This window comes from Typopeltis vanoorti, chromosome 1 (assembly GCF_054136105.1).
Source record: "Typopeltis vanoorti isolate ZY-2024b chromosome 1, IOZ_Tvanoo_1.0, whole genome shotgun sequence".
Classification (NCBI taxonomy): domain Eukaryota; kingdom Metazoa; phylum Arthropoda; class Arachnida; order Uropygi; family Thelyphonidae; genus Typopeltis; species Typopeltis vanoorti.
Window position 1 is genome coordinate 183,538,198 of NC_143549.1, and position 27,208 is coordinate 183,565,405.

The window sequence follows — 27,208 nt, forward strand, 5'->3', positions numbered from 1 at the left end:
CACTTTCCTTCATAATGTGATCCATATAGATAATGAATAACAGAGGGGATAATGTACATCCTTATCTCACACCAGATTTAACATTAAACTATCTTCCTGTACTTCCTTCAATTCTAACTGCTGACTTACAACTCAAATACAGACTACGTATTGTTTGATATAATGCCCCATTGACACCATATAACTGTAGCGTATTGAATAGCTTCTCTCTTGGCAACTTGTCATATGCCTTTTCCAAATTGACAAAACTTTAATTTCTCCACTATTTGTCATAAAGTGAAGATCTGATCCTGACAGCCTCTATTTGATCTGAATCCAGCTTGTTCTTCACCAAGCTTTTTTTCCACAATTCTTCTCAACCGTTTCTCAGGTATACTTGCATATATCCTACCAGGAACACTCAGTAGGCATATACCTCTGTAATTCTCACATTCAGTTTTATTTCCCTTTTTATATATGGGTACTATGAGAGCTCTACTCCAATTACCGGGAATTCTTCCCTCTGTTCAGGCATTCTGAACTATGCAGTGCAGCCACTATAAGACTTTTATACCACCATACTTCAGCATTTCTGGTCGAATATCATCTACTTCTGCTGCCTTTCCACATTTAAAGCCTTTAATGGCTTTTTCTAATTCAAGTATGGATATGTATTCCTGACTGCATGCCTGGTCAGTGTTTTTATCACTGTGCTGTCATCACAGCTTGTTTCATTTAGCAATTTTTCAAAGTAATTACTTCATACCTCAAGGATATCTTTTTCTCCCGTTTTCATGTCACCTTTATCATCTCTAACTCCTTTTACAGCACTCTTTCCTCCATTCCTAAGCTTCTTCAACAACCTCCAGAATATTTTGCTACCTTGTTGATATTTATTTTCTATATTCTTGCCAAAGTCCTCCCATGAATTTTGTTTAGCTAGTTTTACACACTGTTTAGCATTCTTGCATTTGTCTCTATATTCTCTATGAGCACAAGCTGACTTATTTCCCAGGAACTTTTGATATGCTTTCTTCTTTTTCTTCACTGCCTCTTTAACTTCCTATGTCCACCATGGAGTTCTGATTTTTTTATCCTTGCAGACAACTTCACCACATGCCTCTCTAGCTGAATCAATCAGGATTTTCTTCAAAGCTTGCCACTGAATCTCCATGATTTAGTTCCTGTTCTCAAACTTTCATTTTTTCTTCAATAATCTTTGTGTATTTTAGTCTACAGTTCACATCTCAGAGATGCTCAACTTTTATTAGCTTTAAAATTTTCTTACATGTTATTCTTTTCAATATGAAATTCAATTTTATCTTGCTCAAGACTAAATATAGATCACTTCCAATTTCAAATCCTCTGTACACTCTGGTGTCCTGCACCAGAGAGAAAACATCACTATCAACAATAACATAGTCAATGAGACTTTTCTTATTCCTTGCTTCTTCTCTCCATGTGAATTTGTGCACGTTTTTATGTTGGAACATGGTGTTAGTAATAACCAATCCATGTCCTAAGCAGTAATCCAACAGATATTTGCAATTATTATTAGCTTTGCTGTTTTCTCCAAATTTTCCCAAAATATTTTTGTACAATTTTGTGACAATTATTTCCTACTCTGCTATTTAAATCCCCAACAAGGACCAACTTTTCATTTTTCATTAAGCCTCAAAAAATTCCTCCACTTCTACCTTAGTAGAACCTTCTGTGGGACCATAGGCACAAATATGTCTCATTGTCCAGTTCCCCATTCTCATATTTGCCCACAATGTTCTACTTAAGACTGCCTGCCATTCAAGAAGATTAGCCTCGTATTTTATGTTGAATACTATGGCTACTCTTTCTTTTCCTTGATTGTCATTGCCTGAATATAACGTTTTGTATTTATTGCTCAGAAAAATCTCACCAGTTTTTGTCTTTTTTGTTTCAGTCACCCCTATTATGTCGATCTGGTACTTATCTAATTCCTCAGGTAGCTTCATTTCTTTGCCATTCAGGCTTCTTATGTTGATAGTACCGATCTTTAACTCTGGTGATGTTGAGTTGGGGTTTGTTTTCAGATTTGTTCCAGTATCTGACTTTTTGCTGTTCACTCTGTTTCCCTGGCGAAAACAACAGGGGGCCTTGTTTAACTGGACGACGCCCCAGCCGGCATGAAATTTTGTCACGTTGTACCATCATTTTGTATTTTGGTTTAACCGATAAAAATACAATTTGGTCTAAATCCCAAATTGCCAGCCCATCCTCATTTGTTCAGTATCCAGGTAGATACCCAACAGGGTGCACCACGAGAAGGTGGGGATTGGACATTAGGTCAGAAGCCCTGGTCGGTTCTCCACATTCCTTCAAAGGCTATGTGGAGGTCTCCTCTCAGTTATACAGCTTTGACCCTTAAGCACCCCGTATATCACCATTAAGGTAATTTAATTCATTTAATTTAAGGCAATGTATTTCAGGGTTTTGGGAGTTTTAAAGGTTACAATAAATAAATGTACAATTTATAAATTATTTACTTGTATTAAGGTTAAAATGACATGTATAAATTATTTGCTTTTATAATTATTTGAAACAGTAACCATATTGTACTCATAATTATCAATAACAAATCACAAACAAACTGCAAGGAAAAAAAAAAGATATTTTGTATGAACATAACAATTAATACTTACTCAAGAGTTGAAATACATTAATTAAATTACCATCTGACTAAATTGCTACAGCATAAGCTTGTTTTCAACTTCAAGAAGCCAGGAAAAAGGAATATGAAGCAATAGCTAATTAGCTGACAGACATCAGAGAGTAGCATTTGGTTGAGCAGTGTCAGACAAGAAAAAGAAAGTGACTGCTGAGAGATAAAAACATGGATCAATTTTGAATCTAATTTTGTTTATTTTTTATAACCTCCCTACTGACCACAATGTTTTCATGTCCACTGGAATAAGGATATGAAGCATATGACAGATTAAAGAATTAGGATAAGAAGTGGTTGTGAGCTAGCCATAATTATCTTCATTAAGAGGGGTGATAATCCTTCATACAAGAACACTTAATCAGATTAAGTCACTTTCATTGCAATTTTAAGCAGCACAAAATGCAAAGTTTTTTACAGATTATTATAGTCCTTTTATCATGTGAATGTAGCTTGTTGGTAATGATAGAAGAATATAAGCAGCCACTGATGGCTAAGGAAAATGGTTGTAATAATTTCTTGCATGTAAATCTTGTATTGATTCAGAAAAAGCAAATCCTAGAATCATGTTTTTTTTTTGTTGTTGTTAAGTTTGCATAATTGTACTTAGATTATCATGTTTTTTTTTTCCTGAAGAACTTCCCATTCCAATTTTCTTGATTTACATGAATTGCATGTTGTAAATTGAATAGTTATGAAAAAAAGTATGCATAAGGTAATCTCTCTCTCTCTCTCTCTGTATAACATGCAAATAAAGCAATATCAACATCAATGTCTTTCTTAGAACTATTTTCAATATTCATTTTTTTTTTTCCTGATTAGAGCAAGAGAGAGAGAAGTAAGACCATTGTGAATAAAATTTTGTTCTGAAAACATATCCAACAAAGAAGAAAATACTATATATTTAGTATCCTAATTGCAGTATGAAGAATAAAATACTGCACATTTGAAAAGAAATATGTTTCTTTTTGATTTTGATATGTGGAATTTCTGAAGTAGCTATACTTTTATTACTGTTTTATACTAAAAGGAGAGGAATCAGAGACGAGCGATAAGCTTGTGACAGGTCTGTGAAATGTTTCCTATGAGAATAGATTGAAGGTATGCAAGTTGTAGAGTTTGGCTAACAGGTGGAGGAGAGGTGACATGATAGAAACATACATGTTACTAAGGAGATTCTATAAGATTCGCACACAAATCCGCAATACATGGAGAGTAGGGAAAACAAGGGGTCACACTTGGAAGTAGTCTAAAAGTGTAGTTAGTAAGGATGTGTGTACTATGTTCTTTACTAAGAGAGTGGTGAATGAGTGGAATGGATCACCAGAGGTGGTTGTGAGCTCACCAACGGTGAATAAGTTTAAGACATATGGGTTCCCATAATAAGCCTTTTGACTACATAAAGTACCCATATAAATAATAAAAAAATGTATCAGACTGGATCCCAAAGTGAAATGTTTTTATCTGGTGAACAGCTTTGAAAATGAAAGGGGGTTTCAAAATGAAATTTGAGGAGGGGTTAAATCCCCTCCTCAAACAAAAATAGATAAACACCTATTAGCTAATAGCATCTCTTATTTTTTTAATTATTTTTTTTTCCAAATCATTGCATCTTTCAAAGATAACTCTCAGATAAATTATAATTTTTTATAATAAAAGTGATGATTGCTATAAATATTATAAATTATCATTATCTCCAAATCAATCTGTTACCTGTGAAGACTCAAACATTATCACATCTTATATTTCTGTCTTCTAACACACTTTTTACTGCATCAATCCACCTATACTTTGGTCTTCCTCTGAGTCTTTTTCATGCCAACCTGGCAGAAAAACGCTCGTTTCCTCTCCCACCTGAGATTAGCTCTCCTAACACATTCTGGATGCTAACAATGTCAAGTTCTTTCCTAATATGATATTGCCAGCTATTCAGCCCCTAATCTTTGGTCAAGTGTTTTATTTCTAACCCAGCTCTCAGATCCAAAGTTTAAATGAGTTTGAACACTATCTCATATATAGCTAATTTAGTGTTTGGACTAATTTCTCTCTTATTCTATTATTTCTAGATTAACAAGCAATAATTATTATTATTACTATTATTATTCAGGTCCCAATGGAGTTAAAAGACTCATAGAAGGAGGTCCTTCCTAGGAAACACAAAGTCTATCAAGACTCATTGTGGGACTTCCCTCTTAGAAAACACAAAGTCTATCATACCACTGCTTAAACTCATTGACCGTTCTCACTCTCACCACTCTATCAGGCAATGCATTCCATGGTTAGAATGCATTGCCTGATCAACCACCCTCCATCCAAAGAAACCACTCCTCACCCTCTTGTTCACAGTTTCCTTTCTTAACTTCCAGGAATGTTGCCCCCTTCTAATCACTCCTTCATGCTGTTCAACTAAGCGAAAGAACTCCCCAGCATCAACCGTGTAACCATCTCTCAACAGCTTAAGTTTCAAACATATCACCTCTCCTTCCATCCACCAAACTCTGCAGTCCACATTCCCTCAGCCGATCCTCATAACTAACATTGTACAGTCCCGACACCATCTTTGTTATCCGCCTTTATACCCTTTCCACAGTTAATTTATCCCCTTCAAATCCTGGGGACCAAATCTGAGAACAATAGTCCAAGTGTGGTCTGATCAGGGTCTTATACAATGGAATGATAACCATTTTATCTCTGCAGGTCAGTGTCCTTCTCATTATTGCAGCAATCCTCTGTGTTACCTTCACCATCTTTGCAATATGACCCCTAATTTCAGGTTTTTATCAATCATCAACCCCAGATCTCTTGTCTCCACTACTTCCTCCAGTATAGCTCCTCCAATAGAGTATGCGGCGTCCCATCGACGTGTCCCAAACCTCAAGACCTTACATTTTGCTGCATTAAACCGACGCCCTCATTCATTTGCCCACCTGTCCAGCTTATTCAAATCCTCTTGCAGGGCTATCACATCTGCACTATTATTAATAACCGTTCCCAGCTTCACATCATCTGCAAACAACTGACTATCCCCTTGCAATACACTGACAATGTCATTGATATAAAAGTTAAACAGTATAAGTCCTAGTACTGAGCCCTGTGGGATCCCACTCGTAACCCTCTGCCTCCTTGAAATTGCCCCACCATACAGAACTCTCTGATACCTATCGGACAGCCAATCCTGAATCCAGTTGACCAACCTGACATCCAAACTCATGTGCTGCAACTTAAATATCAGCTTATCATGTGGCACCCTGTCAAATGCCTTCGCTAAATCCAAGAAAATGGCTGTATATGCCTTTCCCTCATCTACTGCTCTTGTAATTTTATTATAAAAGCCTAGCATATTGCTAAAACAAGAGCACCCTTTCACAAATCCATGTTGATTCTCACAGATAACATTACCCTCATCTGCCCAATGCTGTATACGGTCCCTCACTAATTTCTCCAAGATCTTAACAACAGCTGATGACACACAAACTGCCCTATAATTAGACACTTCCAGTCTGCTACCACCCTTATGCAATGGCACTATTTTATCTTCCTTCCATTCCCTGGGCACCTTTCCCATAGCCAGACTTTCAGTGAAAAGCCAGCTCAAAGGAGCTGTCAGTTCTTTAGCACATTCTCTCAAAACTTGTGGTGAAATACCATCCAGTCCCACAGCTTTACTGACATCCAGAGTACTCAGCATCTAGAACACACTCTCCTCCTGCACTTCTAAACCTCTAACCTGCCCTATCCCTCTAGTATTAAAATTTACTCCTCCAGGATGAAATACTCCAATAAAGTGTTCATTGAACAATTCCACTATGTCCTCTGCGTCAGTCACTCTATTCCCGTTTTTATCCTACAATGTCAATCTTCCACAGTCATTTCTCCTTCTCCTCCTACTGGCCACATAGCTAAAAAATTTCCTAGGATTTTCTTTGGATCATAGGGCCAATCTCTTCTCATATTCCAGTTTCGCCTTCCTTACCACACTAGTCACTCTCCTTACCTGTGTCTTATATTCTTCATGTATTTGCTCTTCACCTGTCTCCTTGTATCTCTTCCATAGCATCTTTTTCGCATGAAGTTACTGTTTAATATTGTTTACCATCCACTTTACTCCAAATTGTGTCCTCTTCTTCATTCGTGGAATACAGCTTACTATTGCTGCTAACAAATATTCCTTCACAATTTCCTAAGCACTAATGATATCTCGTCCCTCCAATTTCTCCCTTCATGAAACTTCCCCGAGTTGACGTCTAAGACTATTATAATCACTGGCTTATAATACCACATACATTCCCGTCTCTTTGATACTCCTGCATGACTATTCATCTTCCAAGTCAAAATCACATGGTCACTCTCCCCAACTGGTGGGAGAGATGTCATCTCAGTTATTATCAACTCTTCTGAGGCTATGACCAAATCCAAAACTCTTGAACCTCTTATTCTCTCTATTACAGGTTGCCTAAGAAATTTGTCCCTCAGGAATTCTAGAAATTCCATTCCCTTATTGCTACATGCATCTTCCTCTCCCCAATTTATACTGCTGTAGTTAAAATCTCCCATAACAATCATTCTTCTTGCACTTGCCAAGCTCAACTGGCAAAACATCTGGTCCCCACCCTCTGTGCTCCTTGGTCTGTGGCAACACCCCACTAAATATCTTGTTCTGCCCACCTCTACCTAACACCATATGCTTTCAAAATCCTTAGTGTCACTGCCTTCCAAAGTCTCCACTCTTAGAGAACATAAGTCGTCACTTATCATAAGCAATACTCCACCACCACGCTTTCCCTTCCTATCCTGACGAAAAATGCTGTGCCCTGCTACTTCTATTCCTGTTATTATATCCTCTTCTGTCAACCACGTCTTAGTGATCCCAATAATCTTTAGCCAGGCTGATGCTATCAGCGCCATCAATTCCTCTCCCTTATTCCGGATACTCCTGGCATTGGTGTAAAGCATAAAAATGCCATTGTTTCTATACCAGTATTATCCCCTCTAGAATCTACTGGGCTCATCGATACCTAATGTCGTCTCCTTCTCCCAAGTACCCATTCCCACAAGAGGCCACCCCTGCTACCATCTACCCTGGAAAGCACCCACTCATTCAGAACAGCAATCTCTCCAGATACCTACGTCTATCATCATTCAAATGCAAGCGATCTCTCGCATACAATTCCTCTTTATCCTCAAACACCCTCCAAAGCATCTACATATTCCAATCCTCTCTTCTGTCACATTCTAGCTATTATGTTATTCAATATTACTGCTCTTCTGCTCAGCTCTTCACTATCATACCTAGGCAACACACGCACACTATCTTTCCTCTGTGTCTTCTTTCACACAACCTCAAGCAAGAATCTCATATCTCTCACAGCCCAATTTATATTACCTGTCAAGTCATTTGTTCCTACCATCACAATCATTTCATCCACCCTTTCACCCCTCTAAATTGCCATAGCCACACTTTCTATCGTTCCTCCAGGCAAACACTCCTTATGCATCCTACCTTGAACACCACGGATCATTGAGTCCTGATACATTACACCTCTCACCACCCTGTTCCTCGATTGCTCACAGGCATGCCTCACTCTCTCTCTCCTCTAACACTTTCTCTCTGTCATACCCTACTTACCTGCCTTCCTGACATCACTCTATCCCTGGTTCCAGTGCTCTCTTGCATTCCTTTCCCTCTCTTTCCTACTGTTCCCATTCTCTCCTCTTCTAACATTCCCATAACTCTCTCTCAATCCCTCTCTCCTGCTGTTCCTATTCTCTCCTTTTCTATCAATCCCATAACTCTCTTTCACTCCTACTCTGATTCACCTTGCATTCGTCTCTTCCATTCACCTAATCTTTTCTTTCACCCTCCTCATCTCATTAGATAAACATTCCACCTGCTCTTTCAGTTCATCTGTCTCTCTCTGAAAATCAGCCACTCTCGTTTGCCATTCATCCTCCCAATTGAGACAATCTCCAAATACTTCACTATCATTCAACCTCTCCTTACTCCCCACTCTCATTATTTTATTCGTATTTCTCTCGCCCTCTATCATACCACTCATCTCTCCACGTGGGAAATCTCCCATCTCTGACTCAACGAGGCCAGTTATAGTATTCTCTAATTCACCAAGTTCCTCCCATTGCCTGCATTTCGCACACATATGTATCATATGTGCGTATTCCCTCTTCTCTCACCTGCCACATATACAACCGACAGGACACATACATTCTCACATGCTACAAAATCCCATATGATATCGCGCAAAATGGAGTCCTTAAATGGGGGAGGACTTGGTAATATGCCATTTGCTATTGTAACTGTTGCAACTAAATATGTATAAGGTGAGTATAACTATATAAGTAAAAGTACAAATGATTACAAACAAAACATTTAAGTGTACTAAGTATAAATAAAATAAAACTAATAATGAAAACTTGTGTTTCTTCGTCGTCTTCCACTGTTATGCTTCCGATTCCGACCTCGTCTTCTCGGTAACCAAAATACACAATATTGTGCCGACAACTAACTTCTAAAACAACCACTGACAGACACTCATATTCAGAAAAACAATGTAGCACTACAGACTATTCACCGATTAAAAAAGCACTTTTTTTTTTAGGACAGCTCAAATTCCCCTCCATGTTCTCCAGTGACTCTAGTGCCATCGAGTATTACTGTATAAGTATTACTGAAATGAGCATTTACAAATAATTTTTTTTAAAAAATCATCTGATGCAATTTTAAGCTAAAGGTGAGAGCATAAGGTTATACTGATATGTTACTGGATATAAATTTGATATTTAAAAAGCCTCACAATCAGAAAGCAAATGATGAAATTTGTTCATAAAAACAAAACAATGACTAAAATTACGAGCATGATGGTAATCTACATAATGGAACTTAGCAAAGAAAGAACAAATTATTTCATATTGTATTTATTTTAAAAATGTAATTTCAATAAAAGGGAAAGAACAAAAATTATGTGGTTTCGTTGTACTGATAGGAAAAATAAAAAATGGCAAATTTACCATTAGTAAACTTGACACATTTCATTGCTAAGAATGATCTTGTCACAGTTCCAAAATAATTTATATTTTTAACAGATGTGAAATTCATTTTTATCTCTTGCTAACAAACAAAATTGCTAACAAACAAAAAAAAACAGTTTACATCTGAGAGCTGCTCAACTTTTATTCGCTTTAAGAAAGTTTTAAAGCGAATAAAAGTTGAGCAGCTCTCAGATGTAAACTGTAGACTAAAATACAGAAATATTATTGAAAAGAAAATGAAAGAGTTTGAGAACAGGAATCAAACCTTGGAGATTCAGTGGCAAACTCTAAAGGAAACATTGATTGATTCTGCCAGAGAGGCATGTGGTGAGGTTGTGTGCAAAGATAAAAAAATCAGAACTCCCTGGTGGACACAGGAAGTTAAAGAGGCAGTGAAGGAAAAGAAGAAAGCATATCAAAAGTTCCTGGCAAATAAGTCAGCTTTTACTCTTACAGAATACAGAGACAAATGTAAGAAAGCTAAACAGTGTGTAAAACTAGCTAAACAAAAGTCATGGGAGGACTTTGGCAAGAATATAGAAAATAAATATCAAGAAGGTGGCAAAATATTCTGGAGGTTGTTGAAGAAGCTTAGGAATGGAGGAAAGAGTGCTGTAAAAGGAATTAGAGATGATAAAGGTGAAATGAAAACAGGAGAAAAAGATATCCTTGAAGTATGGAGTAATTACTTTGAAAAACTGCTAAATGAAACAAGCAGTGATGACAGCACAGTGATAAAAAACACTGACCAGGCATGCAGTCAGGAATACATATCCATACTTGAAGTAGAAAAAGCCATCAAAGGCTTGAAATGTGGAAAGGCAGCAGGAGTAGATGATATTCGACCAGAAATGCTGAAGTATGGTGGTATAAGAGTCTTACAGTGGCTGCACTGCATAGTTCAGAAAGCCTGGACAGAGGGACGAATTCCCGATGATTGGAGTAGAGCTCTGATAGTACCCATATATAAAAAGGGAAATAAAACTGAATGTGAGAATTACAGAGGTATTTCCCTACTGAGTGTTCCTGGCAAGATCTATGCAAGTATACTTGAGAAACGGTTGAGAAGAATTGTGGAAGAAAAGCTTGGTGAAGAACAAGCTGGATTCAGGCCAAATAGAGGCTGTCAGGATCAGATCTTCACTTTACGACAAATAGTCGAGAAAGCATGGGAATATAACAAAGATCTGTATTTAAGTTTTGTCGATTTGGAAAAGGCATATGACAAGGTGCCAAGAGAGAAGCTATTCAATACGCTGCAGTTATATGGTGTCAATGGGGCATTATATCAAGCAATACTTAGTCTTTATTTGAGTTGTGAGTCTGCAGTTAGAATTGAAGGAAGTACAGGAAGATGGTTTAATGTTAAATCTGGTGTGAGACAAGGATGTACGTTATCCCCTCTGTTATTCATTATCTATATGGATCACATTATGAAGGAATGTGGTATTAAACCTGATATCAAAATTGGAGATGTTAATGTCAGCTCTTTGCTTTATGTGGATGATGTTATACTTCTTAATAAATCCGCTACAAGTCTGCAAGATTCTCTGACTAAATTGAATAGCTGTTGTAATAGATATGGTATGAAGGTCAGCAATAAAAAGACAAAGACAATGAAAATAGGCAGAATCATTGAAAATGTCAACTGTGTTGTGAATGGAAAACCTGTGGAACAAGTAAAACATTTCAGCTACTTAGGCACAATTTTTACTGAAGATGGTAAACTAAATATAGAAATAGACAACAGAATCAGCAAAGCTGGTATCGTGGGAAGTCAGTTGAATAAATTCATATGGAATAAGAAAGAAATTAGTCGGAACACTAAATTAGCTGTATACAAGACTGTGTTCAAACCAATTTTAACTTATGGATCTGAGAGCTGGGTCAGAAGTAAAACACTTGACCAAAGACTAGAGACCGCAGATATGAGAGTCCTGAGAAAGATTAGAGGCGTGAACAGATGGCATCAATGGCAATATCATATTAAAAATGAGGATATTAGGAAAGAACTTGACATTGTCAGCATCCAGGAATGCGTTAGCAGAGCTAATCTCAGATGGTATGGTCACTTAAATAGAATGGGAGAGGAAAGATTAGCAAAACAAGTGTTCTCTGCCAGGTTGGCAGGAAAACGACCCAGAGGAAGACCAAGATATAGGTGGATTGATACGGTACAAAGTGCCTTAGACGATAGAAATATAAGATCTGATAATGTTGGAGTCTTGACAAGTAACAGACTGATTTGGAGGAAAATTGTAGATAGGAAGTTAGTAATGATGTAATTTTTTTCATGTAGTACTGTCATATCCTGTACACCCCTTGAGGGTACATGGCAGGAATTTGATGATGATGATGATGATGATGAACAAACAAAATAAATAAATTGTAAAGCAAAAAAGTTAAAATATTGAGGAGCCATTTCTAATAAAGGAAATTCTATGTAAAACAGTATACTTTAAAGTGAAGTGAACTGAAGCATCACTCTGTTACAGTTAATCCATTAATGGCTCTACAAGTGATATCAAGGGATTAATGACAGAGCAGGGTTTTTATATGTGTTAAAAGGCAGAAAGCCACTCCCATTTTTATGTTTGAAAGATTCTAAGCAGGTTTTTATATTTCTTTACTTTGGTAGGTAAGGAGATAAAGATGCTAAGATAGGAAGAATAATAATATAGGATACAGGTTGTGGCATGATTCTAGCTAGCAAGGAGTTGGAGGTGAGAGAAACTCAAGGAATTCATCTGCTAGCAGCTAGTCAAACAGCTAATATTTGGGAAAGCAAAAATCACTTTTTTTTTGTCATTCCTATCCATGAAAAGTTGCAAATCTACAGAGCATTTAGTATCGCAGAATAAGATTTTATATATATTTTAAATAATTCAGAAATCCAATATGCAAAAACGGGGATAATAATACATTGGTTGCCATAAATTAAGGAACAAAGAGAAAAATTATAACTTAAAACCTGTGTAATGAATTTTTATGCAATTTGGTGTAAAGCAGTATGATATGAGATGTGAAAGAAATACCCATAACAATTGTAAATAAAGAGTTTAATTCAGTAACAAATGGGTACATGATGACAGCGGTCAAAAACAAAAAAAAAAATCAATATAAGATTGTTAAAGCATTTTAATAAGGAATGTGGTCACCCTTCACAGCAATACAGTACTCCCAATGGTGTTTTATACTGTTTATAATGATGTCCAGGAGCTCCGTTGATAATAATAACAACCATTGCTCCTGCAAAGCTTTCCTAAGTTTCTCAAGGTTTTGGGGAGGGAGTTGAGACGGGCAACATGTCCAGAGCATCCCTGACATGCTCAATAGGATTAAGGTCACGAAACTTGGTTGGTTAGTCCATATGTACAATAGTCCCTTCTTGTATATACTGGCTCACGAGCTTCTCTCGATGCAATCTCCCTATCACACCCGCATATAGATGAAATGGGGGGACCAGGGTCTCATCTCTATAAGTTGCACTATTCATGATTCTGCTACAGGTTGGTGCATCCACCCAACAAGATGCCTCCCCAAACCATCAGATTACCTCCACCATAAGTGTCCCTTTCACAGATATTAGAGGGGTGATAGCATGTTACCAGTTCTCTCCAGATCAAAGCATCCCTGTATGACTTCATAGAGAGAGAGAGAGAGAACTATGAGTGTTTTCAGGATTTTCAGGGTCTGTCACTGAGTTTCCAAGGTTTGATTCCCGCTTCAAGTTCTTTCATTTTTCCCTTGAATAATCTGTAGCCTAAAATATATACACTTCATCTATGAAAGCTGCTTGACCGATTCTTTTTAAAACTTTCTTACACACTTTTCTTTTCAATGTGATATTCAACTTCATTCTGTTCAAATCTAAATGGTTACTGCTTCCTATTTCAAATCGTCAGTGTATTCATGTTCTGAATCAGCATTAAGATATGCTATCGGCAATAACATAGTCAATGAAACTTAATTTTTTGTCTTCTCTTCATTTCAATTTGTGCACATCTTTATGTTGGAGCATGATATCAGTTATAACTAGTCCATCTACTGAACAGAAATACCATTTATCATCATTAGATTTACTTTTTTTTTCTTTTCAAATTTTCTCAAAATATTTTTATGTTTGCCATTCATTTCCTATTCTGCTGTTTAGATGTCTATAATGACTAACTTTTTAATTACCTTAATGACTGAAAAAATTCCTCCATTTCTTCTGGTTGAAAGGCTTATATGTTAGCTATTCATCACCAGTTTTTTAAGGAAATTGTAACATTGACTAATTATTAATTAATATTTAATTAATACTTCCAAATTGATTAATTTTAGTCTGTTATATAGGTTTTATGAATAATCCCATACTGCTGAGAAGGGATGGTGATGTGACTGTTGGTCAATACATCTGCCATAGTATGGATGGATTTTGTGTAGACAGAGAATGCCAGTGATCCATTAGGCTGGTGTGTAATCAAAGTATCCAGGAAGAGGAGGCTGTTGTTGTTTTCCTTTTCTAAGATGAACTGGATACTAGAATGCTTAGATGTGTTTTAATATTTTTTGTTGAGAATGCAGTCAACGTCAGCAGTTAGGGCACTGCTATCAGAACCGATTAATTCTGCTTTATTACATAAGGTTTTTCATATCTAAACAACCAACAAAACTGTTTTGTGTTGCCTTTGTGTGTCTGTTACAAGTGTTGGTTTGTACTCGCAGAGGATATCTCTCTGACTAATATGAAATATTAGAAGAATTAAAATAGTTATTTATCTATTCCCAGTGTTGTTTATACTTCATTAAATCCCCAACCTGAAGTACATCAGAAAAACTACAAAAATCCTAAAAAAAAAATGACTGTCCTATTATTGCCAAACTGGCAGGACAGCATGACAGTTACTCAGAATTTGCTGATGCTTTGGACACTCACCACAAGATACACTGGAAGGAGGCCACTCTATTGCACCATTGCAAATCTAAGTACAAAAAATTATTTCTAGAATCTACCCAAACCTCAAGTTTGGTTTCCTGAAAATGCCACAAATTTATGAAGAACTCATCCTTAGAACTTCAGCCTAACAGCCAAGACCATCCATTAGCCCACTAATAATGGGTGGGCTAATGGATGGTCAAATGCCAGTGATCCTAATGGATCACTGGCATTTAGGACTTTAGGCTCAATTTTGGTTGCCATGCTTTGGCCTCATTTACCCTTCATGCATATATATCATACAGTAGTGCTGTGTTCCCTAATAATAGGAATTTGACTTCACTGAAATTGTAAGTATTAATTAAATTTATTAGAATTCATAATCAACCTGTGTTGCAATTTCCTTAAAAAATATAGTGATTTCCATTTCTTTACAGGTAGCACCTTTTTGTTAGACTGTATGCAGATAAGTTTCATTGTCCAATTCCCTATGGTGATGTTTTTTGGCCACACAGTATTTGATATTACTTGCCATTCATCCGAAGATTATCCTCAGGTTTAGTGCCAAATACTATAGCTTTTCCTTCCTTTCATTTATCACTATTGAATCAATATTATCTTGTAAATTATTTAGAAAGAACTTGCCTGTTTTTGTTGTTTCAGTAACACCAATTATGTCAACATGGTACTTCTCTAATTCTTCTGCCAGTTCCACTTTGTTTCTGTTGATAATTCTTATACTGATGATACTTGTAATGAATTCTGCCGATGTCAAGTTGCATTCCACTATCTGACTTTTCACTGTTCACCCTTCTTCCCCAATGAAAAATAGCAAGGACCTTATTTAATCATGCAATGTTGTCCCAGCTAGGATTACATTTCATCTCATTATACTGTTTTTTGGTTTAAGCCAAAACAGAATACAATTATCAATTATTTACTCAGCTAAATCCTAAATTGTCATCCCATCCTCATTCATTCAGTATTCAGGTGGATATTACACCTACTATCAGGGAGCAGAGTGTATCTCAAGAAAGTAAGAGAACATTAGGTCAGAAGCCCCATTCAGTTCTCTGTACTCCTTAAAAGGCAATACAGAGGTCTCCTCCCAAGTTATCTTAGATTTGCAAGCAACCCCCCCCTTCTATTACAATTTATAAACTTATTTCAACTTTGGTTTTCTTGGAGCCAGTTAGTAGCAAAATTAGGAAAAAGAAAATTATTATTATTATGTGACACCTCCAGGAAGTCCAAAGACTCATCGAGGGAGGGCACCTACTCTACAACTCAATCCACCAATACAATGAACTGCAACTACATCCAAAGCCATCTGCTGCCCACCACCACCACTAGTATTTTCACAGACAAATCACAAACATTCATGCCCATGGCGAGATTCAAACGTGCAGCCTTTTGGCTAGAGAGCAGATATGCTAACCACTTGGCCAACCAGGCTGGCAGTCTATGACACAACTGCTGTTGCTACATACAACTATAAAATGTGCCTTTTTTATGATTATCTACAATTATTTTCAGCTTGTTATTAATTAAAGCAAGAACAGCAAAGAAATGTTTACAGTAGTTAACAGTATTACACTCATATTAACAGCATCAGAGATACTCAATAGTTAAGAATTATAAACATGTTAACACAAGAATATTTTAATGTTTGCCAAATATTTCAGTTTGAAACTAACAGACTATCCTCAATGGCTTGATAGGAACAGTTTTAACAAGGTGGAATACAAGCAACTGATCACCCAAAAGTAGACATGAACCACATGACGTTACATTGCTAAGCATTAAAGAGAGGTAAATTTCAGAGTAATGAATAAATTATAGGTATTAATTCACAATTTCATATAACAATCTTAATTTATAAATTCAATTAAAGATAACATTAGACTAATGCAAGAAGTAAGGTCTCAATTTAAAAAATAAAAATAAAAATTATTTTTAGTGTGTTATCTGGATTAAACTTTCCCATATTTTTGACAAAGATATACAGTCATTTCGATTCAAGCTAGGGCATTGAAGTAAGGTCTCAGCCTTACTTCAATTGTTTGTATTCCATCTTGTTAAAACTGATCCTATCAAGCCACTGAGGATAGTCTGTTAGTTTCATACTGAAATATTTGGTAAACATTCAAATATTCTTGTGTTAACGTGTTTATAATTCTTAATTTAATGTCACAAGTATCTCTCAAGAATAGAATACTCAATAGTGCTTTAATGACTTGGATAGCGAATAAGACAGAATTTGAAAATTTAAGTGCGATACTCGATACTACAAGATAGACGAAATTCTAGTAACAGCAGAAGCATATGCTATTACCTATAATTTAACTGGGAAACAAGTATATGATATAAACAAAGTGGAGAACAATGCTCTATGCCCCATATTATGTACAATATTATACACGGGATGTTCAGCACTCTCATCTTTTCTTTTAGTTTACAAATTATGTGTGCAAGAAACCGAAGTTTCTTGTCAAACAGAGATATTGTCTCATTTCTAATTCTGAGTTTCCAGATGAATACTGCATCTTTAGCAAAAGCATGCTTTTAACTCTTTCACTGAAAACGTGAACCCATTAATGCCTTTACGTGCCCAGTCAGTCAATTATTTTTGCAGTCATCATTCAGTTACTTATTTGTTAAGTGAATGACAGAAAATAGTCAAGTCAATATAAAGAGGCATTTTCTTAAGCTGGAGGAAGCATTTCTGTTAGAACTGACTTTCACAGCAAAAAGCATTATGCTTACTACTGATCCCTCAGAAATGCCCATCTCCTACAGTGTGGCTCCACTGGAGAGAGAAATATAAGGACAGAGATAAAATTTTGCATAAGAAGAAGAAGATATCCTTTGAGACAAAGATTATAAAATAGTTTTAACATACCGACATTATCAAACCTTGTAGTTCAAAATGCCAGTATCTATCATTAATCTATTCATTTTAGAAATTATGGACTTTACAACCATGTTATAAAAAACTCTTAATTTCCTGACGTTTCAATCTTCAGATTAAGATCATCTGGAGCATATACAAATACACAGGACAAGTTAAGTTACATTACATACAGTAAGCTAAAAACAATCAATTGTTTCTCTAAAAGAATGAGAAAAATGATATAAAAAGGGGTACAAGTTATTACATTAAACACTAAATATGCTACAACATTACTAATTTGGAACAATTAATGGCACTAGCCTGACTTCTGGTGAAAAAAAAAATAATTATAATAATTAATAATAATGAAGAGCCAAATGCTTCAATTCAGTGACATGAACTTATTTAAGTTAAGGGATATTATATCCCATATTGTTTCTTAGCCGAATAAGAAACTCAAAGAGTTTCATGCCGAATATAGAAACTATATATAAAATTCGATGATTCCAAGCATAAGCAAATACCTGGATAGTGCAGCACCTGACCCTTGAAGGTAGTGCAAGCTGAGGCAACTCATGTAAAGGGTGGAGCAAGCTCCGATCACTATTCTTGATATTTATCCATAATGTGAACTTAACTCCTAGGAGCTGTATTTTGTTCAACATTATGAGAGTTCATGTTGCTGGATCGTTCATGTCGCCAAATTGAAGCCTTTGGCTCTTCATTATTATTAATAATTTAATAGGACACCTCTTGGCAATTCTCATAGAAGGGATGCAAGTTCTGTTCGCTACAAACTTGGTATTAACTAGGTCTACCTACTCACTGATGAGGCCTCAAAAAAGGCTGAAACCGGTCTGGGTAGTGACCATCTCTCATAATGATGAACAAAATACAGCTCCTAGGAGTTAAGTTCACATTATGGGTAAATATCAAGAATAGTGATCGGTGCTTGCTCCACCCTTTACATGAGTTGCCTCAGCTTGCACTACCTTCAAGGGTCAGGTGCTGCACTATCCAGGTATTTGCTCATGCTTGGAATAACCGAACTTTATATAGTTTCTATATTCGGCATGAAACAATATGGGATATAATATCCCTTAACTTAAATAATTATAATAAAATAAAATGTATATACAGTAATATCTCAAGATGGGTGTTTGAATTTTTCAGCAAGTTCCATCTTTAACTAGTTATAAGTAACAATATTCATATGTAATTTTCAAATCTGTCCAGCATTATAATAAATTTAGAACTATAAAAATGGAAAGTCATTCTGTTTACTACCTGCTATAGTTGTCAGAATCTTATAAGTAGTGCAGGTGTCAGAACAGCACCATTCTTAACAACTTAAGCCAAGTATCTGATAGGCATGTGGTGGTTCAGAATACACAGAAGCAGTATTAGATTTTATCTGTTATTTGCAAGTTTTTTATATCCTTTCCATTTTCTTTTTACCTGTTAATTCAGTGAACCTGGCAATATGAGTTCTAATAAATCTTCAAGGAAAAGAAAAGCTTTATTACCATACCTTAGAAGAAAATGTTATAGTGGTAAAAAAAGATGAGAGAAGAGGAAAAAATGAAATATATCGATTGAGCAATTCTTCCACATCCCTGCAATCAATTTATGAAACACTCCCATCCCCCTGTAGCCCCATTTTCCCACAACACTCTTTCCATCTGTTCCTGACCTCCAGCTCCCTTGCCAGCTCCACTCTTCCTTGATGACACCCAACCTGAGCCCAAACCTGTGCCTGAGGTCACGAACCAAACAAAACATCCCTTTATAATTGTGCCTCTTCATCTGGAACTCTATATTTTCACATTTATTAGTATAAAACTTTGTCCTGTTTGATGGGCACCTTGACTCCCTCCATGCAATCTCCCATACTTCCCAGTCCCTGTGCCTCCTCAACTACCTTCCCTCGACCAGATCCTATGCCAAATCTGATATCCATGGGTCTCATGGTCTTCCTATTGGGCTGAGATACTTCATGGCTGTATCCTGTATTACAACCCCAACTCTCTCCCAAAGCATTTCCAAAAAATCATCCAACCGAATTTTCCTGTGAACTCACCAGGAATTATTCTAACATCCAGTCCAGTGAGACATGTCCAACTTAGAAAGCCTTGGAGTCTTAGTTCCACCTTGGCTCCCGCTAGCCGATGGTCTACATCAAAGTCTACTCCAGGGACAACCATGCATCAGAGGTGTTTGTTTTCAACTAATGGAAAGCTAGGATGTAATCAATCTGGTGCCTTGACCTATCACTGTTATATGTCCAAGTATAGGTCTGCTGTGGGTGACCCAGAAAGCAGGTATTGCAATAACTAATCTGTTAGCATGGACAAACCCCAGAAGTCCCAACCACAGATGCCATGTTCACCCAGATCAAACATGCCACCACACCCAGGCCCAACTCCCACACTCTCTCCCGCCCTTGCACCAAAGTCTATCCAAGATGCAAAACACATCTCTCCCTGGCAGGCAGTCCAAAACAATCTGTAAGCCCCCACAGAATTCCTTACTCTCCCCACCATGTATTTGAATCAGATTAAAAACACCAAACAACTCATAGAAAGGAGGACGAGGAAGAAGAATAGAAATTACATAAATCCCGAGATTCTACCCCCCCCCCTCCCTTTCTGGTGCTATTGTAGTTTCAATGGACATGAAAATGAGTGATTAGGCAAAGGAATTTCTGTAGTTAAGCAAACTCAGATGAGGTTACTGTTCAAGCTATCAAGAGGAGAGCAGACATTTACAATGCATTTAATAGGAGAGAAATGGTTAAGCAGAGTTAAAGGGTGTTGGGAGAGTGAAGAGAATAATAAGCATCCTAGTCAGCAGGTGGACAATTTTGTGAAAGATTTGCCAACAGCAAAATCTCTACATTTCTTCCAGCTTGGTGGAATTGAGGAAAGTTTCTCAGTGGAATTGAAGAAAGCCAGTCCAAGTCATGAATGTCGAAGTGACCAAGAAAGACAACTCGACTGAGTATTTGGGACTGCAAATAATTACGATTTAAAGACAATTAACTAAAAAGAAGAGTGGTGACTTTGATTTCAGAATTTGGAAAGTCACAGTGGCAAATGAATAGGGCAAGAAAATTTAGAGCCAGAGGAGGTCAATAAAGGGAGATTCAAGGTTTTCATTCTATGACAGTGAATTTCAGATCTGAAAAATGCACATGAAGGAATTTTTCCACCCTTCTGGCAGAAGAAATGTGCAGAGTTATTGAGGTATAGTGATTGAATGTTGAATGTTAGGTTCAATCTTACATACTATCTTATTGCGAGCATGTGTGGAAATAATGTGCTGCTGCTGCTGCACTTTCAAATGGGGAGGTATGGGGTCCCTAATGTGAGTTTCACATATCCTTCAGACTTTCACCTACACTCCTTCTAGGAGGAAGGCAGAAGGAGAAACTGGAAACAGTTCCGGGGACCAAAATATAACAACATCTACTTCAGGTCTCCAATAAGACAGGTGGTGGTGTTTCACTAAATAATGAGTAATCTATCACCTATAGATCTAGCATTTACCCCAACTGGAAAAGATTATACTTTTTTTTTGGTAACACTTTTAAGACCAGGCACTGGTCTGTGTCCACAAACTAGGCACTGATTTGTGGACACAGACCACACCACAGGAAGATGAGGTTGGCTTGGTAGGAAGAGGCTACATGTTGTGTATCTCCATCTCATTAAGATCATTGCTTACAGCAAATAATTCAGCATTTATTCTAGCTTAGTAAGGGAAAATGAAAACTAGTTGGAGTTGTGAAACCTTAAAGGTAGACACATAAGATGACTTTTTACTGTTTAGTTTGGTAGTACTTAGACCAAAAGCAAGTAGGGCCTATGAGGTTAGGCAAAGACTCATTCACCTATTAATAGCACGTTTTTCTCTTTGGCAAACATTTTTTTTTTTTTTTTTAAGGAAAAAAAGAAATACCTGTATCACTTCTGTTTGAAACTAGCTATCTCATCTTCATCTGGATAATCCTGATGTCTATAAAGGTTTGAATCCTAGACAGGATTCAAACCTAGATTTTTTTTTAACCTTGAACATAATACAGTACTGAAGAAATTCTTATTATCTGCTTGAGACAGACTGAAAGACAACAGATTGCATGATTGCAACATTTATGACTAAACTTCCAAAGTCATAAACACTAATGGAACAGATGTTCTGGAATGCTGGTAAAGACCAGTTGGTCTACAGCAATCAAATCCTCTGCCTATAGTTCATGCAGTGAGCTTATTCATTTATATGGATATATTCCCCAGACAACAAGCATTAACCAACAGATTGAAGGAAAACGTCTAGGAGTGAATTAAAGTAAACAGAGATCAAGATGCAGCAACTACATTTCTCAGAGGACAGGTTAAATCTGTGTTACTAGGCAGCACTAGATGGTGGGTGAGATTCATCACTAATGTGATAATAATACCACCATTTTTCCTATTCCAAAATTGAAATAGCCAAAATTGACATGCAAGGCACTCACATTCACCATTTCTTCCAATATAAGTAGTTTTTAAATTTCCATCAGATATCATAGAGAAACTGAATATTTCATTTTTGAGAGTACAGTTTTTACAACTGTATTTCTATAGACTGGCCACTAGATATTATACTAGACTGAATATAATAATGTTTTAGGAAGAGTTTCAGCCATACTGTCCCTATCTGCCAAAGGTGGGAGTAAGGAATCCTAGAATAGTATGCAGGAACTGTCACAAGCATAATTTGAAGAGGATGTGGGTAAAATTGTCCATTCCATGTGTATTGGTTTAGTAAATAATTCATTATTGTATATTCAATGTCCCTCCCAATTTCAACTCAACAATGGTCATAAAAAAGTCAGGCAAAGAGATATAGATTACATATGAATAAAGACAAACCCCCCAAAGCCTTCCAGACAGGACTACTAAATGGCTATCAGCACACAATATATAGTCAATTTCCTTCTTGTGGTTGTGGTCTGTTTCCACAAAAAATAATGTATCTGGTGACTTGCTATATCTACCATAGGTAGTGGAAATTCATCTACTACCTAGATACCTAAGTGGTGGATATCACCAAGTGAAAAACCATCACCTTGTTTATTGAAGGCTTTAAGTGGCTGCTGAAAAATTCTACTGTCACTATCTATTTATGCCTGGAGGGAATCATCCAAGCATGGTAGCAGGTAGAGGAAACTGTCAAGGCCACACATGGTCAGGAGACTTGGTTTACTCTGTGTAGGTGGTTTGTGAGTTTCACTTTCCACTGCAAGCCCCTCAACTCTATTTGAATCATGCAGATGGCTGATAATAAATGATAACTTAATCCAATAAAGTTTAAGTGCCAATAACAAAAAGCAATTGCAAAAAATTATCACATATGAATATTCTTTAGTGAATGCAAATAGCAAGAACTGATAGATCCATTAGAAATAACTGAGCTGTTATGTATTTCACTTCAGTAAAATGAACATTCTGTGCAGAATGCATTAGTTTCTGGATATCAAAGGTGGAAAGTGAATAAAAAGAGGTAGAAAAGCAGAGCTATTAAACCTATTACAGAGGCTTGATTCAAATAGTGGAGTCATACTGGCATGGGTGCTTAAGGAATATGCAAGAGAGTTAGCAATGCCTCTGACCTGGCTGTTTAAATCAACACATGTATGCCTAACTGGTTTCAATATATACAAGGGTGGAGCTAGAACTTACTGTGGTCTAGAATTCTCTAGACCACAGTATGGATTGGTAAAGGTAGGTTTTGCTTTAGCAATCTGATCATGTTCTATAATACCATGATACTTCTGTATCTTGTCAAGGAATTTGGAGGGAATTCTGCATGTGAGGTTGCTATACAAACTCAAAGGGAGTTTGTATAGCAAGTATAGAACCCTGTGGTACACCACTGCTCTCTTAGACTTAGAACCTCCATACATTACTTTCTGATATCTGTCACATGGAGAAGGAGGATGGCTGACAGGTATCAGAAAGTAACATATGGAGGTTCTAAGTCTAAGAGAGCAGTGGTGTACCACAGGGTTCTATACTTGGCTATTTACTAACACACCCACCTATATATATACATATATTAATGGTATTGGATCTATAGAGAAGATATTCAGTTGTTTGCTGTTGATTCTAAGTTGGAGAAAATGATCAGATATAATTGATACAGAATCCCTGCAGGTGAAATGAACAGCCTAATTCTATTAACAAGTGTCAATTTAATGTTTCTAAATGTAAGGTTATGAATGATGAGCAATAACTCATTATTTTAACCAAATCTGTCTGAAAAAAAAAAGAGATTAAATCAGACATTTACCATTTTGGCACAAGTGCTCCCAATTTTTAAAACTTGGGCAAAATACAGTTTCCTGGCGCTGCTCTATATCTTCCATATATGAAATACTAGTCTGCCACATAATCTGTTGTTTTGGTAGCAGTGTTGGATGATAATGATGTATCAAATAACACAAAGCCCGTCCATCGGAGAAAGACACTGTAAAATTTTCCACCTAATAAAGAATTATTATTGTTAAGATATGTAACCAATACAAAATATTTAAAAAAAGGGATGAAAGAAGACACTGTCATTTCCTTTCAATTTTTAGTTGTTCAGTTTTCTCTAAAAGATTTAGTATGCTAAAAGTAAGATATTTTTAAAATGTCTATATACACACACAAAATAAATATTCACATCACAAAGCAAATCATTTTTGTACAAAAAAGACAATAAATGCTATATAAACATTCACAAATTTAAGTCTGAAATACACAAAATTTTATAATATACTGCTATTACTAAAAAATATATGATAACAAAGAAAGCCAAATATAACCCCCTGAACTTCAGTCACCTCTCTCTAAATTATATTCAGAGTATTAAATGTTATGGTGTTCTGGCTGGAATTGAATTTTTTTTTTTTTTTTTTAGGGAGCTATTTCACTGTAATCTTTATAATCCTTCAGGGGGGGGGTATGAAGACCACAAATACTCCGATTTCATTAATCCCCCCCCCCCCCCCACCCAGCAGAATCTTTAGGGTAGATACACACACAGCAAACAATGGAAAAAAAAATGAATACAAAAATATCTAAGCTTATTGAACACAGTAAGAATTCATTCTCTGGAATTCTGTAACTTCTTCCAGTTATACAGAAAGAATAGTAAATTTATAGACATTCAAATACTATTAGAAAGAAAGGATACTATGCTTGAGAGATCCCACTTTGCACTTTATTAAATGGTTTATAAAAGACTGATGCTCACACCTTATAGCAGAGAAGGAATGGAGCTTGCACTTAAATACGATATAAAAATAGTCTGTGTTATTTAATTCTTTGATGACACATGGTGGTTTTTCTGTGAATAATATTTCTTCATTTCATGTGGCTACTTTTAAAATGTCCGAAACTCCTAATCTTTTACCTTTATCCTTTCTTAATACAATCCATTGCTTCTGTCCGAAGAATTTTCCAGCTGAAGAGATTTTCATTCAATAAGGTTCTTGTGTAGAGGCTTAAGTGCTGTGAGGACATTATGTTGGAGGTTTAATGGATTTTTTACAACACTCAAAAAGAATTAAAATAGAATTTAATACTTCCTATATTTCGTCCTAGTCACTAGGACATCTATGGGGATTACAAAGACAATTAATGTAACATGCACACAAAAACTTACAATACTAAGCCCAACCACGTGGGTGACACTAAAGTCCTATCTAGGTGAAGCGCCCTCTAAGGGCAGTAGTAGGTGGCCTGGAATGTAAGGTGGGACCTCTGGTGATGACTGTTTCCCAAATCTTCAGAAGCTTAATGCAACCGTATTTGTTAAGATTTGGTTGGTTTCTGAGAGCTACTGCTGCTTCTAAGAAAAGTCTCTCTTTCTTGAATTTGCTGTGGTGGAGCATGGTGGTTTTCTTCCATGTTTTGGACACCATCTGTGGATGGTGTCCAAAACATGGTCAGCCAAGCCTGAATGGCCATAGTTGTGTTTAACGATGTACGACTTGTGTTCCTCCAGGCGGATGGATGCTGATCTGCCTGTCTGTCCAAAGTATTTTGCGTACTTTGGACAAAATTCCGGAGAATTGGGTGGATGGGGCACAATGGATGCCCGATGTTTTGTCATATAACTGTGGATGAGGAGCCACACGCAAGTTGGTGCATTGTTGTGGTACAACATCCAAGTCTGTTTTTCCCACGATTCAGGCCTCTTCCTGTGCATAGCATCCCTCAAATGAGCTAAAACTTTCTGGTAAAACTCTTTGTTTACCATCTGACCGTGTGGTACAAATTCATAATGGACAATGCCTTTCCGATCAAAAAACACAACATCACCTTGATATCTGACCGACTCATCCATCAACACTTAAACCACTCATAGCACTGCGTTTGGCTCATACAGTCCTCCCCGTATGTTTGGATAAGCAATTGAAGCAATCTGTGCTGGTTGCTGCGCTATTTAAAAAGTCAGTCTTATTTCGAACATGCCTACTTCACAGCATGTGGAAGTAGTGATGCAAGTTAATAATGGCCACTATAATTGCAAATGCTACATAGCAGTAAAATGGTAACTTAACCTAAGACAGCATTTTGTGTGCTCATGTTCCATTTTGCAAATCCATGACTTTATTCAATGGGATTTTCAGATGTCTCATGAAAGTCCTGCATGTGCAAAATTTGAGTATGTGTGGTATGGATAATTTCAAGATACCAGATGACTTCAAAAAAAAAACTTAACACAGGCCAAGCAAAGGAGGCAAAGCTAAAAACAGTTGATAGTATTTGGTAGAACTAGCTCAATACATTGAGCTAGTTATGAATGAACATACCAACTGCAGTGAATAATATGGAAGATTCTGGGGGAAAAAAAAATCTTGCCCTTCAACTATCATAGAACATTCTGTCATGATAAGTTCTACTAAAAGTATCACAATTTTGCTGGATATTGACAAAACATATCAAAATTTGTTTGATGGTAATGCAATATTTTACCTCAGTCTGACTGTTAAGAGGAATAATCATAATGACCTTTGATTAATCCTTTCTTTCCTGACAAATGAAGAAATGGAATTATCCATTTTAGATATGTTGGAGATTTTGAATAATGTCAAGTGCTAGAAGAGAAACTGGATGTTGATGAAAAACAGAGACATATATTCTTAAACATCTAGTATTCTGATTAAAATGACTGAGAAAGGAAGACAATTCCTAATTACTGTATTCTCCTAATCAAACACAGTTTTTTTTTTTTTGGGGGGGGGGACTATATCAAGTTTAAATTCTGCCAATGCCAGAAAACGGGAAATTGGAGCGGGGAGGAGGTAGCTGGAAACTTATATGAAATGTCAACACTGATTTGATATGTATATGGCTACAAAACAAAGCACATGCTAAATTCTACTGCTGTGTTTAACCTTTTTCAAGTTCTCCTTCTACAGGTTTAAGTTTCATTGAAACTAGCCAAAAGCCATATTTTCCCTAACTTCTGCCAGTCCAAGTGTGCCCAAAAAACATTTTGCATGCAAGTTTCCAGTCTCAGACTCAATGTGTGCAGCACACATCTTTCTTAAAAGATCTTGTATACTGCATGCTAAATATTTCTATAAGAGCAACTTAAACACTTAAATTCAGCATATACATGAAGTTATGTCACATTTGTC

General features: G+C 36.5%; 1 protein-coding gene across 1 annotated transcript in view; it reads right to left on the bottom strand.

Annotated features, from left to right (window-relative positions):
* Nucleotides 1-27,208, bottom strand: part of LOC150110692 (uncharacterized) — a 464,373-nt gene that overhangs the window by 225,499 nt on the left and 211,666 nt on the right. The window contains exon 12 of the mRNA XM_090405298.1: nucleotides 23,866-24,058. Coding sequence (XP_090261424.1) covers nucleotides 23,866-24,058 — 193 coding nt within the window. The remainder of the gene's footprint in view (nucleotides 1-23,865; nucleotides 24,059-27,208) is intronic.